We start from the raw sequence: 19,598 nt of genomic DNA on the forward strand, positions 1-19,598 counted from the left end.
CAAAGTGATTTGAATTTCCCGCCCGCAGCGATGCATGTAGCGACATCACCGGGAAACCCCGGAGATCGTCACTGCACACGCTGGGAGAAAATAGAAGAGAGAAGACATCTCCGGAGGAGCTGTGGAGACAGGGTAAGTGTTTTTTTTCAGTTGTAATCCGATTGTCATACAATGTTGTATGACAATAAGATTGCACTGTAACGCTTGTTTCTATTTTTAGTAAACGCTTTTAGCACGTTTTATTACCACGAACCAGGTTCGGGATAACCGCCCAGGTGGTTAAAAAAAAAAAAATTGGTAGAATTGTTGTGTACTGTTTTCAAATTACCAAGGAACTGTTTTCTGCTGGCTGAGCACAGAATAACCTGCTGACATTGTAATATAAGTATCTCTTACACACTTTCCAGCACAGTAATATTATGATACATTTGTTACATTTTTCTCGCAGTGGATCGCATCGCAGTGGATATGTAAGAAAAATGTAACAAATGTCAGCAGGTTCTCCTGTGCTCAGCAAGCAAAACAGTTCCTTGGTAATTTGAAAACAGTACACAACAGTTCTACCAATTTATTTTTTTAAGACACTAGAGGTTAAATGTGGAGAAGTTCCTCCATTCAAAACCTCTAGTGCCATCTGATTGGCTGAGGAAGGTTCCTCCTCTCAGAGTGGGTCATGCAGCCTGCATTCATGAATGAACGCGGCCGTGGGAAAAATCAGAGGATTTTTCCCACACTGCATTCATTCATGAGCAGCCAACCCTGAGACTCACACTGTGTTCCTGGATAGAGAAACTTTATCCAGGAATACATAGTACAGAACTGCAAAAGTAACCAGGGGAGCGGAGCTGCTCCGATCCCCTGTTTGCTGTTGCCACCCTGTAGTATGTGTTCCTGTATAGCTTCTCTATCCAGGAACCAAGGACTCCTGTGTTCTTAGAGAGAGAGACTTTATCCAAGAACACATACAACTAGTAAAGGGCTGCAAGGGCAATCAGGGGAGCAGAGCTGACAGCTCTGCTTCCCTGATTGGTCTTGCAGGTCCCAAAAATTCAGTCTTGCCGGCCGAATTTACAAAGGTCGTTATCGCCTACATGTTTGGTAAGGGAGAACGGCCCAATTAGTCGCGAGACTGAATTTATTAAATTGACTTGCTCATCCCTAATGGCCACTTCTGTAAACCCCTGATATCTCTAGAACAGAGGAATTTTGGCAACTGAAAATGTGGGAGCCAGTAGAAAATGCCTCCCTCACAATAAAATCTCCCCTTACTCTCTATGGACCTCAATGGACCTCAATTTCTTTGTAAGAAAAGGAAAATGTAACTGCTAGTGGGGGACTCTTGTAGCTAACTCCCCCTAAAATTTCATCACTACATTGCCATCACAAGAAAAGAAAAACTATTCCTGTCATACCCTGCTACCCGGTCACACATAGCTGACCACTTACCTTCTGTGAACCTCTATTTCTCAGGAACGGGGAGTTGTAGGAACCTGAAGATGTAGCAAGTAAGAACATTTACCCCTTGGCTATCTGTCAATGGTGAGCGGGTAGCAATATATGACCGGCCAGCACTGTATGATAGCTTTAGTTTTGTATCTTTCCTTCATAAAATTTTGTATTAAAAAAATAGCATAAAATGGTGAGTGCAGAAATTCTTGATTTGTCATCCTTTGTATTTGGTGCATGTATGTTATGATAACTAGAAACATTTCAATTTAATTTAAGTTTTATCTCAATGTTAACAGCAGCCCCCAGATGAAAAAAGGTTGGGTACCACTGATCTAAAAAATAAAAATGCTGAATTTTAACATAGTAAGATTAGGTACACCTCTAAATTTAGCACCACTTCAAATCAATGAAATTAAAATAAAGTGTTCCAGATTAGATTCTAGTGATTAGGACCACTTTAGGTCCTAGATCTTTAAGATCTCAAACAGAAGGTTGTGGTATCTATCTATAAGCCTGGCAAGGAATTTTAAAAGGAAAGAATGCCAAAACATTTGAAATCATTTTACTGTTGAGAATAAAATCTACAAGTGGTGTAGAATTCAAATGACTGCTAATTCATTAAGAGCTTACCTTTTTTGCTAAAAGGGCCCTGAGAACTATGGGTTTCATAATTGATTTTACATCTAGAGTCAAAAAGCATGTGTGACAAAAAGATTGCACCAATTTAATCTGCATGGAAGTAGTACCAAGTGAAAGGCTTTACTGTCCAAGAAGAAATTTAGTGAAAGGTGACATTTTGTCTTTTAATATAAAAAAAAAAACTGACCTTTTAGTAGGAATGAACATGTGTCTGGAAATTGAACAGTTTGTCTTTTATTGCAATAATATTATAAAAGCATGCTAAAAACAAATCAACAAAGGAATTGATCAAAATAAAAATCGGAGAGTTGTTGATCGTTCCATTTAAAGCTGTGATTTAAATCCAATTGAAATATTGTGTGCAGATTTTAAATAGGCAGTTTGTGTAAGAAAACACAAACATGTTAAACATTTTTACTTTGTTATGGGGATCAGCTTTCAAGCTCAAGGGCATACTTCTTTCCTCCAGAGTACAATCTTACAAATTGTGATGATTTTGTTAAATAGATTATTGTGTATGAGAGCTCTTTTACTTGCCATGAAATTTGCCTGGACACCCGGCTTTTCTGTACTGGAGTTACAAGTAGGGCTCCCAGCCTTTGCTGGACAGTGAATGAGAAAAAGCAGACTGATAAGAGTCTTATGATGTCAGAATATAAGCATTGCGGCACACCTCATTGACTCTCCGCTCCTTTTCTCACTTTCCCAATATGAGCTTTACTTTTGCAGGCAGTGATCTGAGCACCCATAAAAATGAAGCCTACCAAAATTTAAAAAATAGGAAAAGATAAGACATGGTGGAGCAACACATGACTACAGCTTTAGTTGAGTAATATTTTAATTTCTTGCAACAGTCTCTTGGCTGCTCTCCACACATGATGGTATTAGTAAGCTGGAGGTAAAGAGGTGACACTGGAAGCTGTAAAATGAAATCCATTACATTGGAGTCAACCTGCCTGGTTCTAAAATAATAATAATAAATAGCTTGATTCCCTGTTAACCATATTGTAACCAATTCTTACCTGAGTTCCATCGGCTTTTGGTATTAGGTACTAATTTATCTGGCCTATTTCTCACATTCGAAGGGCCATTTGATTTAATGCTTACGATTCCAACATGGTGCTGTTGTTGTGGAGATGGTGCCATGTGAGAGATAAATCTTGGACATAGTTCAGGGTTTCTTTCATTTTCTGGTCTGTGCTGCATGAATAAAAACAGAAACCACATTGGATTATTAGTTATGAATCTTGTTTTTTTTCCCTTAGCTAATGATAACATACACATACATAACTATAGCAATGGGTGTTATTTATTAAGGCTCCCCAGGAACGGAGAAGAGTAATATTGGTGAGCATGGAAGATCTAGGAAACCTGGAATAGATGTGGTTCAGGATGGAAAACATTTGCCAAAAAGCAACTAAAAAGCATATAAACACCTAACATTTAAATTAACTGTAGTTAATATACATTACGGTTATATACACAAATTATGTATATATATATATATTGTTCAAATACATATACATTTTATAATGAGGATTCTCTGGTCTGGAACAAGCGAATAATGTTACTTCACCCTTCAATGAACTTTCAAATTTGTGTTGTATCATTGTCGTTAGTAACAGTGCCTTGCTAACAACATACACTATTTATTCTACACTTGGTTTAAATATTAATTGTTACATAAAAGGTTGTACTTAAAAAGGAAAAGTGTTTTTTGGTAATTGATCATTCCTAATTCTTTGATTTTTTTTGTTAACAATAATATACAACATGTAGACATCTTTACACATGTATAACATAATGGCTTTAGGACTTAAAAACTGTTTGCCATACTAAGCAGATGGATTATGGATCTAATAATTTGTTTGAAGATGACAACATTACAAAGGTGAACCTTCAAAGCCAATAGATCTTTAAAAAAAGGTTGACAATGGTAAAAGTCTATGTTGGGTTTACAAAGGATGAAAATCAGCTGTACTAGTAACATTTATCACTAGCATTCTTGTGAATTATTCTACATGCTCTCAGGGGTATTCTGGCACACAGCATGACAACAAATTTAACGGGTGTCTGTCCTCGGGTCTGTGATTAATTTAACAGGAGAAAAAAAAAGAGTTTTGGTTTGTAGTTTGAAAGTCAAAATATTATACTAATTATGTTTCACAATTGTGTAGGTTTTTTAACTTCATTGCTTCAACCTGTTACCTTTGGCAAAGCAGACTATATTTACTGTATCTAGCACATGATACAGTTTACACCTGATAAAACACCTTATGCATTAAGTCCCTAAAACCTTTTATTATATTTTATTAAATTAAGGAGTTTTCACCTATTTCCATCAACTATTTGATATTTCAAAAGCAAGAAAGTTGTTCTGTTATCTGCTATAATAAAGAATACTCTTTTAATAAGTACAACTGTTGTATATTACAAATGAAGTTGTTGAAACATTTTTTCTATTAATTAAAGTTGATGTCAGACGTTTATTTATTTCATGCAGTTTAGTCAAGGGAAAGTTCACATTATGCCCTTATATGGTGAAGATAATTAGGCTAGTAGCACTAGATTTAGGCAATAGTGATCTTTAGGAGACACCACATTAGGCCAGATTCTCTTTCTTGGCTTTACCTATGTGGTGATGAAGCTTCCTCTATGGTTACCAATTTATCTTTCACATTAGTCTTACCTGGTGATTTTACTATGTTTCTCCTGAGGAAGATTTATTAGTGAAATGCGTAGAAAATCATGAAAAAGTAGTAGTTGGACAAAGCTAATTGATGGATAATAATAATCATGAATTGTTCATCGCATTCTGGAGGAATTTTCTCATTGGATTTTTATGTATATTGTATTATATTTAAATTAACTTTTAATTGTACCTTTTACCTAAAAGCTCTACATTTTGGTTTTGTACTGTTATGGGATGTTGTATTAATAATAAGCCTATTGTTTCTAAGTCATTTGAGATAATTACATTGAAAATTTCAGATAAAACGTTTCCCCACTGACATGAGAAGAAGATAGAAGAAACATCCAAAGTAAAGGGAGATCTTGTCTTTCACATATTTTACTAAAACAGTGGGTATGTCCTATCTACAGAGTAATATTGGTTATATATTTGTGCTTGTGCAGGGTGTGGATTTTTAAATAAATATCACACAGTAGTTGGAGGTTGCTGAAGCTGCTTCTGTGTAATAGAACAGGCAGACTGGCATAATGTTATCTGTCTACCCAGTGACTGAAGTAAAGAGTTTCAAGAGTTAAGTATTTCAAAGCAGGAAGAACTAACATCCTCCGCATACACTGCACTTCAGAAATGACTAAGTAAATCCAGTAAGAGGCTTACATATCATATAGTACACAGTCCAATTTACAAGCGGGATGAATGTACGCCACAAAGATACCAGTACAGCAAATATTGGCTTTCTTGATTGATAGTATACCTTATGCCATGCGGTCCACTCAAGCATCTGCTTGTTACCACAAGCCAGCCCTTTTGTCCGGAAATAATACAAAGTGGAGCTCTGTACTGTGAGCTGAGAGCTGCAAATATTTAAAGGTAATAAATTTCGCAGTCAGAAAGGTAACTTCTTTCATTAAAAAAGCACAAAAGCCAGTGGTGTTTACTTTGAGTCTTAGCACACTCCTTGCACCTGTACTTTTCAATTGTGTATTAGCCAAATTTTCTGTGGATTTACAGAAAGCCCTTTATGTCTGTTTGTAACTACAGTAGTGACTAAAGATTTTTTTGTTTTTCTTGGTCTAAAGAAAACACTGTATTTAAGTACTAAAAATACGGCACACGCGAATGCAGTGACACCTACAACAAAACACAAAACTCTATTTGATTTTCATGGCTCCTCTGCTGTCTTGGAACCAGAAGTTGTGACCACAGTTTTCACCTGCAGCACCACCAAATCAAACCATTCATACGCGTGTTATGGCACGCTGGCCAATCTGTTCAAATGTATATAGCTCTGAATGCCCAGTCTGTTTAGTAGTAACATCTACGTCCAATTCCGTTAGGTGTAATGGAACTCTACGGTCAGTCCATTCAGATGTAACGGCACTCTTTGGTCAGTGCACTTTGATGTATTGGCGGTCCATGACAGAAGGTTTCTTACTGAATTCTATAGTTTAAAGCACTAAAGCTGCGTACACACGGCAAATTTTTCTCGCCTGATAATCGGTATCGGCCAATTATCGGGCGAAAATCTGCCGTGTGTACAGTCGGTCGTCGTCCATCGTCCGACGACCGTCCTGGCGGATCCATGGACGATGGACGACGACCGATCCTAATGAAAGGGAAGGGGAGAGCGCGCAGCAGGGTGCCGCTCCGTCGCTCTCCCCCTCCCCTCTCCATAGAGCATGAACGGTGCTGTATGTACAGCATCGTTCATGCATCGTGCAGTCTTTTCTCGTTGGAAAGGATCGTGAAAGATCCTTTCCAACGAGAAAAATTGCAGGTGTGTTCGCAGCTTAAGTCTAGGGTTATTTCTATTTACACTGCTTGTTAAAAAGACAAATAATAAATCGGTAATGTGCAAATGCTTGTATTTTAAAATAAGCAAAAGCCAACATGCTTCAGGAATAAAAGAATCCACCTTCTTCAGGGTTTGAATGTTCAGAAAGTGCCTGGCTTGACAGAAAAACATGTTGCAGTTTTAGCAAAGGATTTAGTGTGTGTCTGCATTTCTGCATGTACATTTTCATAGCATAATATCAATGTTAATACAAAATATTGTTTTACTGATAAAATTTCTGAATAAGAACTCAAAACTGAATATTTTTTTATTCATTGCTTGTCATGTCAAGTCCTTCCCCAGCCTTTTAAGTCCAGTGCATTCAGGTCACCTTCTTATTATTTTTACGTTTTATTGACAATTAGAAAACCCAGTCATATCTTTCCTAGCATGAGGAACCAGGGGGTACAGGTAGTGGTGATAGTGGGGGGCAAAAAACATCCCTATCGTATCCCCTCATGTGCCAGCATATTTAGATACATATTGGGAAAAGGGGTCATTAAGAATGCCTTTGCCCACATTAGCACGGACATCAAACTCTGATGATGACCAAGCCTGATCTGACACTGTTTATGTTTAGTAAATCCCCTTACTTCCATTGCCGGAAACTGTCTTTTTTCATCAAAAAATCCTGGATGTCAAATAACAGGGACATAGATTTGTTTTTTTATTACATTTTTTCATCTTCTCAAAGCTATTTTTTTCACCTTCTCCTAATTTACATTTATTTTGTTTATTAATAATTTAGTGTTGCATTAAATATAGACAGTCATAAAAGCCAATGATATTTCTAACCAGAAGACAAAAAAAATCATGATTTTTTTTTTTTTGCTTTTGACGGAATGGGGGGAGGGGTGGCGAAAAATGGGTGCACATGCAACAGGAGTTTGAGAATAGAGAAAAAAGTTTAGTTTTAACTAGTTTTTTGGGAAGATCATAGAATGGTAGAATTTTTTTTCTAACTTGGTACAAATGATAGTGCACACTGTACAGTTATGGAAAAATGGGGAAAAAATATATTGACTCCAGTAAAAACATTTCTTTTTTCTTTTGTTTTTTTTTAGTCTTTTAACTATAATAGCAGCCAATTGCACAACCAAGCAAAATAAACCCTGCAGCATTCTCTTTTAAGAGCGACTATAAAAAAAGAATGGAATAAAACAAATGGATGACCTTATTTCTGTGCACTACATTAAAAATGGTATAAAATCAGAAATGGGCAGCTGTGCCATATTTGGATAGTTCCATTGTTGAGGTATAATATATACTTTATGCGACTTATTACAACGTGGCCATGAATAGTTGACATTATACACATTATACTCAATTCTATTTTTCCGAACATGTTATCCAGCTGTATTAAACCGTTATGATACAAGTGAAGATTCTGATTTTCTGGTTCAGCTTTCACTGCCGCACAAAGCCTGCCTCATTTGTAACAAAGTTAAACCTCTCAAACCACTGACCAGAGAAACCAGATTTTCAAATAATTCAGATTTGTGTTTCTGTTCTTTCTAATTAAGGGTAATATCGGAAAGCACAGACAGTGAGTAGCATTGTTTAAGGATCATGGTTTTAAACACGAAAATCTGATTATCAGCTCATGTCAGAAGCCAAGCGATAATGCAGCTTAGCATTTGTTTGGGCTTTTTCTTTGGCCAAAAGATAATTACTGTTCGTTAGGCCTTACGTAAGTGTATCTGTGGTCCTGCAATGTCTGAATAGTAAAAGCTTACAATAGTTGAATGAGCATTGCTTATTTACAATGGGCATAGCCTGTTCCAATGGGATAATTTCATTACCCAAGAAAATAGAACTACCCAGGTAAAAAGTTCATTTTCCAAGTAGAGCAACTTAGTCATGCTGAATGAATGCTCCATTTTATTTTAAATTATAATAATTGATGGCGCTGTGATTTCTTGCAAATATACAATGTGACACGGAGCATAAGAGAAAATTTTAAATGTTACAAGAATTGAAGAAAAGAAAATGATTTGACTAAAAAGAAAGCTTTGACAATAGTATTACACTGGCAGCAGGCTGATTTAATTTCATTAAATGAAGATACTGGAGTTGGTCCTGTAGCTGCTCTTCAAATCCGCTCATTAGCTGGATGGGAGCAGTGTTTTTGCATAGGGCAAGATGCAATGTGGATTATCTCTAGGTCAGCCTATTGATTAAAAACAGAAAAACATTTATTTTGTTCCATCCATCAATTAACATTCCCAATCAAACAGTAAATAGGAATTAAGCTACTTTAATTGCAAAGCACAATGACTCATTTTGAACAAGCAATAATACTTTTTTTTAAATGAAATACCTTGTTGTGATGTGTGCTCCAGTTTGGAACCTAGTGAGAAACTATTTTTTGTGTTGGTTCCCTAACCCTGTGTGGGAGATCTTCTTTCACATACAAATAGTTATTGTCTGGATAGACATCCTAAAAGCTGATCAACTTTACGTACAGTGAACTAGAGGAGAAATTTCCCCAAGAGGGCATCTGTTGGGGTAAGGGGGATCTTCCCTTAGACTTTGGAGATTTTGTAAACACAAAATAAAAACTACATAAAATAATGTGTTAACAACTTTCAGTCTGTTCTAGTATTAAAAACAGACACTAATAGCTCTCTTTATAAACCAGGGAATTCGACAATTTCCAAATGTATCCTGGTGTGAATCAATGACTGCTATTAAAGCACATATACCTCCCAAGAGAGAATGTTTGAAGGAATGTCTGAATCCTAATAATTCCCTAGGTGAATAGATATAAAAAGGTAAAGTATGGGTAATTGAGGTGAATAAGAGAAATTGAGGTTGATTTGCAAAACCCATATAGGCCGTACAAGGACTGTTTCACTTTAAATTTTAAAGGAATTCTGCTGAAGCCCTGATCACTTTAGCCATTTAATCACAATACACATTAATAATGCTCTGTAAATGTTGTACTTACCAAGGTTTTGACACAAAAAGAATTAATTAAATTACATTTAATTATTCATATTTCTAATATTGTCCTCATTATCAAATCTTAAGTATTTTATTATATATAAGAGGAAGAAGTAGTACTATTAGCCAATTAGACTCCTATTTATCCACATGTGTTGATAGGAAACTCAAAGGAAAACTTGTCAGTGTTCTTCTACTTTATTTTACCATTTAATCAGTAAGCTGTGAGTGAGTTCTGAATGCAGTAGCATGGCTACTAAGATCAGATTCTTCTAAAGATCAAATTGGGGATGGCAAAAGTACCATGCAGTAGTTTGTATCTTATGGTTTTGGTCTTGTTTGAGTGGTTTATGTCATGCCTTGTTAAATATTTTTCATTTTATGTCCCAATCATGTTTTGTAGATCTAAGATGACATTGTTTTACATTTTGGTAACTACACATTGGGTCTGAAGTATCAAAGCTTTCCAAGGCTAGAGAAGATAGACTATCATGGATGAACTTGGGTGACCCAGCAAGTTTATAATGGATCTAGATCAGGATTGAAAACATTTGCCAAATAATAGCAAATGATTTTAAGAATTTGATTCTGGATCACCCAGGTTCACCTATGATAGTCTATCCTTTTTAGTCTTGCATAACTTTAATAAATTATGTGCATTATATATAGTTACACATTTTTTTTATAATAAAAAAAAATCTAAGGTCTATTAGTACTTTTGGACTGCTTGAATACTACATGCTACGATTTATTTCATTTTTTCTACATACATATAATAAAGTTGTGGCTGTTCCACACAAAAACTAGAGTTGACTTTTTTTTTAACAGTATCCATCTTGTAGAAGTGTGAGTGTGATAAGAATAAAAGCTCATGTTTTTATTGACACTGTTACTGATCACATCAGACCTTTACCTACAACTCCCTTTACCAAGACAAAACAAGAAACACTAAACACTGCTTGTCTATTCCATTATCCCAGGGAGTATGCTGTAACAGATCTACAAAATACATGAATAGTAACCAGGAAAGTCAGAGGTTAACTTTTCCTGGAAAAAAGCCAAGTGACCTCTGGGATAATCAGGATTTCTGATTGTTCATCTCCTCAATTTAAAATCCACTCTTTTGAAACTATTCAGCATATTATTTGGCAGCAGTATTTAGAGAGTAGGGTATTTAGGTATTTAGGGTAACTTGTCCACTTTTTACAGATTGTCACATAAACTGCAAAAAGGGAAAAATACCCAATATGATTCCCTTTGAAGTGATATGGAAGAACTACTTTCAAATTAAATGCTAAGCAAATAATAATAATCGCCTTATTTTGCACATCCTGAAGTTGTGCTAATTTTGCAAATGTCCTTTTAGTTTTGGCCATTGCAGAGCAATATGTAGTTGAAAAGTCATTATTTTATGTAATAACAAATAACACTGACTACTAAAATATTCTAGGAAATTGCCTGTGTATGTTTTTTTTTGTCTATGGATTGTTGATTATAATTTAAATCAAGAATAAACTCTACCTTGAAATGATGATATTTTACTATCAAATTGGCTAGGAAAATTTTTCCAGTCAACAGAGTTTAGAGAATATATATATATCTTATATAGGGGTCTGCCTAATTCATACATTTTACTGGTCTAATGTGTTGACAGTTCAAACAGTGAACAGTGACAGTGCATAAAAGCACATGATTGTAAACAAAAAGAAGAAAATGGTAAAATCCTTGCAATTCTTTTTATGTTTTTGCAAATCCATTTCATATTGTGGAGATCTTCCCTCCCTTCCTTTCGCGTAGACTCGTCAAGAAAAGAGAGAAAACCTTGTCAAAGTGAGGAAAATAACATTTTAAACAGGTGTCACCAGACAAGTGTCCCCACTGGAACATTCCCTTTGCATTTGGTAAACCAAGGCGTGATTGCTACTGTCTGAACTTGAGAATTAAAACTAAGGCAACTAGTTGTTTAAAGTATATACCCACCATCTTTAGTTTACTGGTTTGCAAAAATCAGAATTAGGTGATGATTAGAATGTCTAAAGGCTCAGCTGCAGGCAAGTCTTGAGAAACATTCCTCAAGATGAAACAGATCCTTTTTGAAGTTACTATAAGGCACTTGTTGCCAAGTTAAAAGAGTAAGAATGCAGTATGGTTTTAGACCCTCTGAGTCACCCATAGAAGAAATTGGTTTTCAAGTGTGGTATTTAATGGGTGCCCACTCTTTTCCAGTAAATGGCACAGATGTATGTTTTTGTTGTGTGGCATCCCCATGTAACGTCCCTACTTGGAATCACTGATAAACTGATAAGCAATGATAAGCCGATAAGCAATCAAAGTAATCTTAAATACTGATGCATTTTGCCATTTAGCTTCTACAGAGGATAGTGAGATATAACCGACAGTGTTTTAGCAATATTCGGGATGCTTTTATAAGAATGTGTGTATAGAGGGGAAGAATGATTTTCCAATCAACCTTATAAACTGAAAGATTTGTCCAAAAAAGAGGAGTAAGTTACTGCAGTTACCATCAGTTACTGCAGTGCAGGAATTGTTAACTTTTGTCAACAGCCAGGTTGTAGTGCAGGAAATGCTCTTTTACTCATGGCTAGGTTCAGGAGTTATTGTGAACTTGTTTGCTATTTTTAAAATTGTCTGGAAAAAATAGAATCAAAACCATGCAAGGCTGTAGCAAATTGTCAATCAGAGAAAATTAAAGACTTTGGGTAAAAAAAAGCAACAACACCCTTGTGGCAATTTTTGTTCTTTTCTCCTATAAATGGCCCCAATGGAGGGCTGAGGAAAGTTGGCCTAACAAGCATTCCCCCATTAACTAACATCTAGTATTACAGTGCTTTGACCAAAAGTTGGTGCCAATTCTTCAGTGTGAGCTTCATGAAAGTTAGTTTCCAGTCTCCAATTGTATCATTTTTTCTGTAGGTATGAAGATTTTCAATAAAAAAAAGGCAAATTGCTCTACCAGTACATGTTTAAAGAAGACTCAACCAGTTTATTGGGCCAAAGCAAGATAAAATAGCATATGAACCTACTCATATTGGTGTTTGGACTTTTCATTAAAGCTACGTACACACTTCCAATGGTTCTCACCCAATAATCGGCTTGGGGCCATCAATCATCGTCCAAACGACCGTCCTGGCGGATCCACGGACGATGAACAACGAACGATCATAATGCAAGTGAAGGGAGAGAGCGTGCAGCGGGGTGCCGCTCCGTCCCTCTCCCCCTCCTCTTTGCATAGAGCAGAGCGATGATGTATGTACAGCACTCGTTCATGCATTGTGGAGTGCTTAGTCATCAGGAAAGGATTGTGAAAGAGTGATTAAAAAGATGGCATCTAAACTCTCAAGCTTGGGTATAAGTGAAGGCTATAACAATGTGACTTAGCAATGTGGTCTAAACAGGAAGGATTTGGAGACTGCTTTGGATAATTTAAGGCACTTGATCTACATATCTGCAGTAGTGTGCCTGACCCTCTTACCTCATAATAAAGTAATCATTTGCCATCGCCTAAAACTAATTTACCCATTAAAAGAACATCCATACCCTAATGGACACTAATAAATCAACTTTAAATCACACATTCTCATACTATGATCTCAAACAATTATTCTTTACAGGCAATTGGGTAATGAAAGAAGCAATCATGGTGCAGGACAATTGTGCAAGACAATTCTCTGTATCAATTTTTCTATATTACTATTAAAAATAACTTACTAGCTCATTTTTGGTACTCTGCTGTGGCATGTTGGCTACAGATTCCACAAGTATATGTCACCTCAGTAATATTCACAGCAACAGGAACTACTGGAATAGCTAAAGAGGCATTGGGATGCTGGAATAAATTAGCTTTGTTGGGTATCATGCTTTGGTAGGTCATAGACTTCCCACTACTATGGATTCTGACAAATTACCATGAGGAAAACAAGAGTTTTACTATCTACCATACCCATACCTACGTTGTAGCCAAATGTATGCAAAGGTGACATAATGGCATTGAGTGTAGTGGGATTTGCTCAGACAAAGTTTTATTAAGCAGGTTAAAGAAGGCAGCAAGAGAACATGAACAAGGAAATCCAAGAAATGGTTATAGTCATATACCTAGAGCAGCCATGGCGAACCTATGGCACGCGTGCCAGCTGTGGCACACGAAGGCCTTGCAGCTGGCACGCGGGAAGGTCGGCAATTAAGATATGCGGTGCGGCGGGAGGCGAGTGTGCCGGTGTCTGCTTTGCAGCTCACCTGGCAACAGGGCCAGACTGGCTATTGGGAGGACCGGGCATTGTCCCGGTGGGCCGCGGCCCATCCTCCTGTGCTGGCTGCAGTCCTGTGAGTGGATGTTTAGCCTGCCTGTCTTCTTTATTCTCTGACAATACAAAGATTCCAACCTTTAAAAATGATGTTACATAGTTCAGGCAACTTTATAAAGAGTTTTTAGATACTAAAATCTTGTTATTAAGGTTTATTTGACGTGCTGGCACTTTGAGGAAATTCTTTGGTTTTGTGCGGCAGTTTGGGCACTTGGGCTCAAAAAGGTTAGCCATCACTGTCCTAGAGTATCAGTTACATTTCAAACAAATAATATATGAGACTATAAGTGGTATAATATTTATTAAATCTGTATAATAAAAGCACATGGTAATGTATTAAACTTGCTAGAATATGCTGGCAATGCTGTAATGTCAAGCTAAAGAAACATGAGAACGAGCCACATGGATAGAGGAATGACAGGCACCCCCAAACAGTGAATATGTGTTCCTAATTCTTTACATGGGTTTACATATTTCATTTTATTATTTGTGCCATTTCTGGTAACCATTTGTGGGTATCAAAACTAAAGGGGAGTGTTGAATGGGACCTTTAAAAGCTCTCTCAAGGTTCCCTGTAGCTCAGGCAACAAAAGCTATCCCTTTTCTCCATAGAACCTTGATTGGTGGACTGCACAGTCTAATAGGTCTGCATAGAATCATACAGCTTTCTAACTGCATTAGCACACTTTTATTCTTAATACAGCCCAAGAAAAAAAAAATAGAACCAGGAGTAAAAATCATATGAAGAGTGCATTTGAAATATAATGGGAGCCAGTGTGCTTCTTTGCAGCTTCATCTCTGCACTGTTAACTCTGTTAAAGAAGAACTAAAAAGGACAGCAAAAAAAAATCACCTACAATGGTCAGAAAAGGTTTTCCTATTTTTTTGTAACATATACATGTATTTCATTGATATACTATTTACACCTGTTGGTTTAGAGAAAGCAAACCAGGCAACTAGAATGCAATTCAATCCAAATTGGTTCAAAACACAATAAATCAGGTTATATTACAACAAAAAAAAAAAGAATTTGGTATTCAAGTTCTCTTTATTTTTTTTTACTTGGAAAGTACACCCAGCAAGTTCATTTTCTAGGCTATCAGTACAAGTGATTTCTTAACTGATTCAATATACAAATGTCATGTGTGCATAGGGAAATATCTGAATAATAGCTCCAGTACAAAACATATGATAAAGAATACTGATAAGTTGTGGGTGTAGATCTATATGTAAATAAAACATGAATGTATACTCTATCATAGATAACGTGTGGAAATATTGTGAACACTTGCCTCTCTCCCGCCTTGGAAACTTACTGTTTACAGAATTGTCTGACTTTCCATCTGGATGACTGTCTCTGAAGCTTTGTCACAGAATAAAAGGTTACTATATTAAAGACACACTCTGACTTTGCCTATTTGGGGAAAAGTAGCAGTCTCTGTGTTATTGTGCTACCTTAACCTGCTGATACACTGGGTATAGGGGAGCATGTGGCATCTTCCAGTGGCAGGGCTTGAGTCTAACAACCAGTCACTAACCTCAACCTATTCACATGGCCGAGGAAGTGACATGACTGGTATCTCACCAGTGGATAATACTAATGTTCAGCTAAATATTCTGTGGGAGGCAGCTCTTACAGCCAAGATAAAAGAAGCTGCAGTCTCCTAAACCCTTTTAAACTCTATGCAAAGGGCCAGATTTTCCACTGCACATGGTTGGCACATGCCCAAAGGTTTCAGACTAAGGCTAGATGCTTGCACTTGTTACATTCTACTGACACCAAACTCCACTTTAAGCTGCATACACACATGCAATTCTTATAGTTGGAAAGGATCTTTTATGATCTTTCCAACGATAAGAACCGTATGATGCATGAACGAGTGCTGTACATACAGCACCATTCTGCTCTATGGAGAGGGGTGGGGGAGAGCGACAGAGTGGCAGACTGCTGCGCGCTTTTCCCCTTCCCCCTGGATTAGGATTGCTCGACGTTCATCGACCGTGGATCTGCCAGCACGGATCAGAGGGCGATGAACGATGCGGTCTGTACACATGCCAGATTCTAGCCCAATATCTTCCCTGAGCCGATTATTAGGCGAGAAAAATTTGACGTGTGTATGTAGCTGATATTACTGAGTCATGCATGCTACACTAAATACTTCTGTTCCTGAACTTTAAGTTTCATACTACTGATCTATGCAAAGTATGGTAAATACTTCTGACCCCAAAACTTATTGTTACATACAACCCTACTCTGCAACCTGTCTTACATACCCTGAATTTCACATGACATAATACAGACCATTCTACTCTATGCTACTACTAATCCCTGCTCTTTATATTACATGTACACAACAAATATGCATATGTTTTACTTAACTGAGCAACTTTAAGCAATAGTAGCATATTTCAATCACAACCATTGTTCAATTGGCATGTGCAGTCCACTACATCATCACACTTCTTGACCCTGATGCAAAACCCAGAATAGCCTTAACCCTGACATGCCATCCTTCATCTTCAATTGAAGGTTGTTAGAACCCAGGCAAGGGGGGCCCATTGTCTAGTTTAGCACAAACCTTAGGCTGGCCCTGCCAGGAGACCCAACTGATAGGATCATAAGGTTGACTGGGCAAGCCACAGGACAAGAAAACATATTAATATAGTAATAACATAATAGTACAAGCAGACCTTGCTGCGGTGATTATCAAAAAGCTCAAACAAAAAAAGCAACATACTGTACTATACTTTTTATTTTTTATTATTCATATTTTATTATCTAATATACACAGTACTAATATGTTTCTATATGTATTTTAAATTATTTATCTATTACCTTAACTTGAACTTAAGAGTGTGGTCTGTTAAAGGGCGGATTTTAGAGTGCCAGACTTTTGTCAATTAGCTTTTGGATAGTATCATAGAGCTGGATGAGATGAGGAAAGGGCTGTGTTCTTTGTAATGTAACAGAAAAAAATGGGCAGGGCTGTGTTGCAAATTCATACATTTACATTACATTATAAATTATATTGGTATTAAAATGACTTCTGAAATGTAATACTGATTTTTTATCTAAGTAACAATAATAAAATATAAACACAATATTATTTATCAAACCACACAGAATCTTGAATTATAACATCTTTACTGAAAAAATGGTTTAAACAATCTAGGGCCTAAATTAAAAAGCAAGGAGTCTGACATTTCAGGTGGAGAATCACTCACTGCTATTTAAACCTGGAAGAATCCTTGTTGAGTGTCAAATAAATATAAATGGACCCCCTTGGTGATCACAATGAGAAGTAAGCAAATTTACATTTCTTTAACAACCCAATGTATAGGACAAAAATTACTTTTGAGAAATATATATATATAATTATTTGCCTTGACCTATTAACTGGGTTATATTCAAATGGCTTTTAAAAGGTAAAATTGGCTTTATCTAAAGAATAAAAATAAAACAAAAACACAAAATTATTTACCAAATCATGCAGAATTTTAAATCATAATATCCTTACTGAACAACTTTTCAAACTGTTTTAAACAACTGATGCCCTTCCTTGGCCCCCAGTGGCGTAATTTTACTACCGGTATAGATCACTTAAACTCCCAAAGGTTTTCAAGCAATAGTTCAGATCAATAGAGATGACTGTAAATAGCATACTATACTACTTGAACACTTGTGTATCAAACTTGTATCCTAAAGTATTAGTCTACATGACACCTGGTTGTCTGTAACACCTTTTTCTGTTCATCACATCCTTTTCCATTCTAAATATTTACAAACTAATTCATGTTTCAGAATATTGGCCATATTAATTACTGTGACTAAGCGCACTGTTACTAATTGTGTTTGCTATAGGAAGCATACATGACAATAGTAATGGACCACAGATGGGATAGTATTCCTATGCAGTATTAATGAAGTGTAGAGCAGGTCAAAGAGATTCCTGCCTCCATCTTCCCCTCCATAACCAAATGAAACAGTAACAACAATCTGCTGTGTTTGGATCCATGGAGACAGTCCGTTTATAGACAGACAGTGGGCTGAAATGTCCCTCATTTTCCAGTCTTTTACATTGTCACTGAAGCAGATAAACAGAACCCTTTCGCAGCTCATGCAAATGCAATTCTCTGTGGGTAGCTCTGCACAAGTTATTTAAGAGACCTTAACCCCACAGGTGTCTTTACAAAGGAAACAGTTTACAATACAGTTTAGGATACATTATTGTAATACATATTGTGAAAAATGATGGTAAATTAGTGCAATATACAAAATTGTAAATGTAAAATAAGCACTTGGATGTTAATATTAAATTATGGTTTTGATAATTAAATATTACAAGGAATATAGCATTATGTTTACACTGCAAAAGTGTACCAAACAAACATTTTGAAAAAAAACAAAAAATTGAACAATACCAAAATAATACCATTTACATGTCCTGTTGTATATACAACATAAACATAGTTCTTATGCTACTGGTTAAAAATACATTTCCCTAACTTGTTGTTTTTTCTGGCACTGTTCGCATATTTTAAACACCTAATATAAACTTCTTTTGGATGGGTGCACACTTCAGTGGCTTTTTACCATTGCAGTTTTACATTAGCTTTATTGCTTACAGGCTACGTTGGAATCATGTAGGGGAATGGGAACTAGCAATGAACGACCACAATGGAAGGGAAGGGAGAAGAGTGCAGTGGGGGTGCCTCTCCCTTCTCTTACCTTCCCTCTCCATAGAACAGAATGAACATTGTTTATTCATCTTTCAGCATTTGTCACCAGCAATAACTGAGAGTTTGTACTCATCCTATGTCTCCATTTATACCCTTTTTTGATAAAATGAAAGCCATGTGTTACGGTTTACTGGGGTTCAACTTTAAAGAAAGATTGCTGAACCCTGAACAAATTAGACCCAAGCATGGTATAATCCATCTCTGGATTACATTTACAGGTATGTAGGGTCAGGGTATCTGTTGTTAGAGCAAAGAAAAGTATAAACATGCAGTAACTACTAAATATTGATCAGTTTTCTCTAATCAGATAACTGAAATAAAATGACTAATCTGTTTTAAGGCTAATGTGCTGCATTTTACCTGTAACCTTCAACCAACATGTGTTAAAAAATACAAAATTGATGATTTATCCAGTATACTAATAAACAGAAACCAGTGATGTGTACCAGTTTTAAGAAGTGTTTAAACACCTGCCTACATGTTATCATCAATTCTTCATTAGTTTACTAGACAACAGTTACATGTACTGTTACATAATAAATGAAAACTGCTTGCATTAACATTATGACTAATCCATTATTGATATAGTGAGTTAAGCAGAACTCGTTGACAGAAGACACAAATACTTCAATGGACCATCATGTAAACAAAAGCACATTGTACGCATGTTGCTTTTCCTTTAAAAGGACTGTCATGAAACAAAACACTTGTGTGATTAGGCATTGATGGAAGTAGTCATTCCCAAAGTCTTGTACAATATATCAGTTCTATGGCAGACTAAACAATGGAATTAAAATGTGGCACATGTAGAAAAAAAGGGCATAAAAACAGAAAAACTGCGCTATATATATATATATATATATATATATATATATATATATAAATAAATGTATACATAATATATAAAAAAAAATATTTAATAAATATTGCAAGAAAGTACCACTGAATAAAGATTTAGTAATATGCAATATATATG

General features: G+C 36.2%; 1 protein-coding gene across 2 annotated transcripts in view; it reads right to left on the minus strand.

Moving 5' to 3' along the window:
• The window catches only part of LOC140323789 (uncharacterized), a 135,704-nt gene that overhangs the window by 103,210 nt on the left and 12,896 nt on the right, over window positions 1-19,598 (minus strand). For both annotated transcript variants that reach the window (XR_011919442.1, XM_072401148.1), the window contains exon 3: window positions 3,111-3,288. Coding sequence is in view for 1 of the 2 variants with exons in the window: in XM_072401148.1 (XP_072257249.1) it covers window positions 3,111-3,288 (178 nt within the window). In the remaining variant the exon portion in view is untranslated. The remainder of the gene's footprint in view (window positions 1-3,110; window positions 3,289-19,598) is intronic.

The sequence above is a fragment of the Pyxicephalus adspersus genome, chromosome 2 (genome assembly GCF_032062135.1).
Source record: "Pyxicephalus adspersus chromosome 2, UCB_Pads_2.0, whole genome shotgun sequence".
NCBI classification, from domain to species: Eukaryota; Metazoa; Chordata; class Amphibia; order Anura; family Pyxicephalidae; genus Pyxicephalus; species Pyxicephalus adspersus.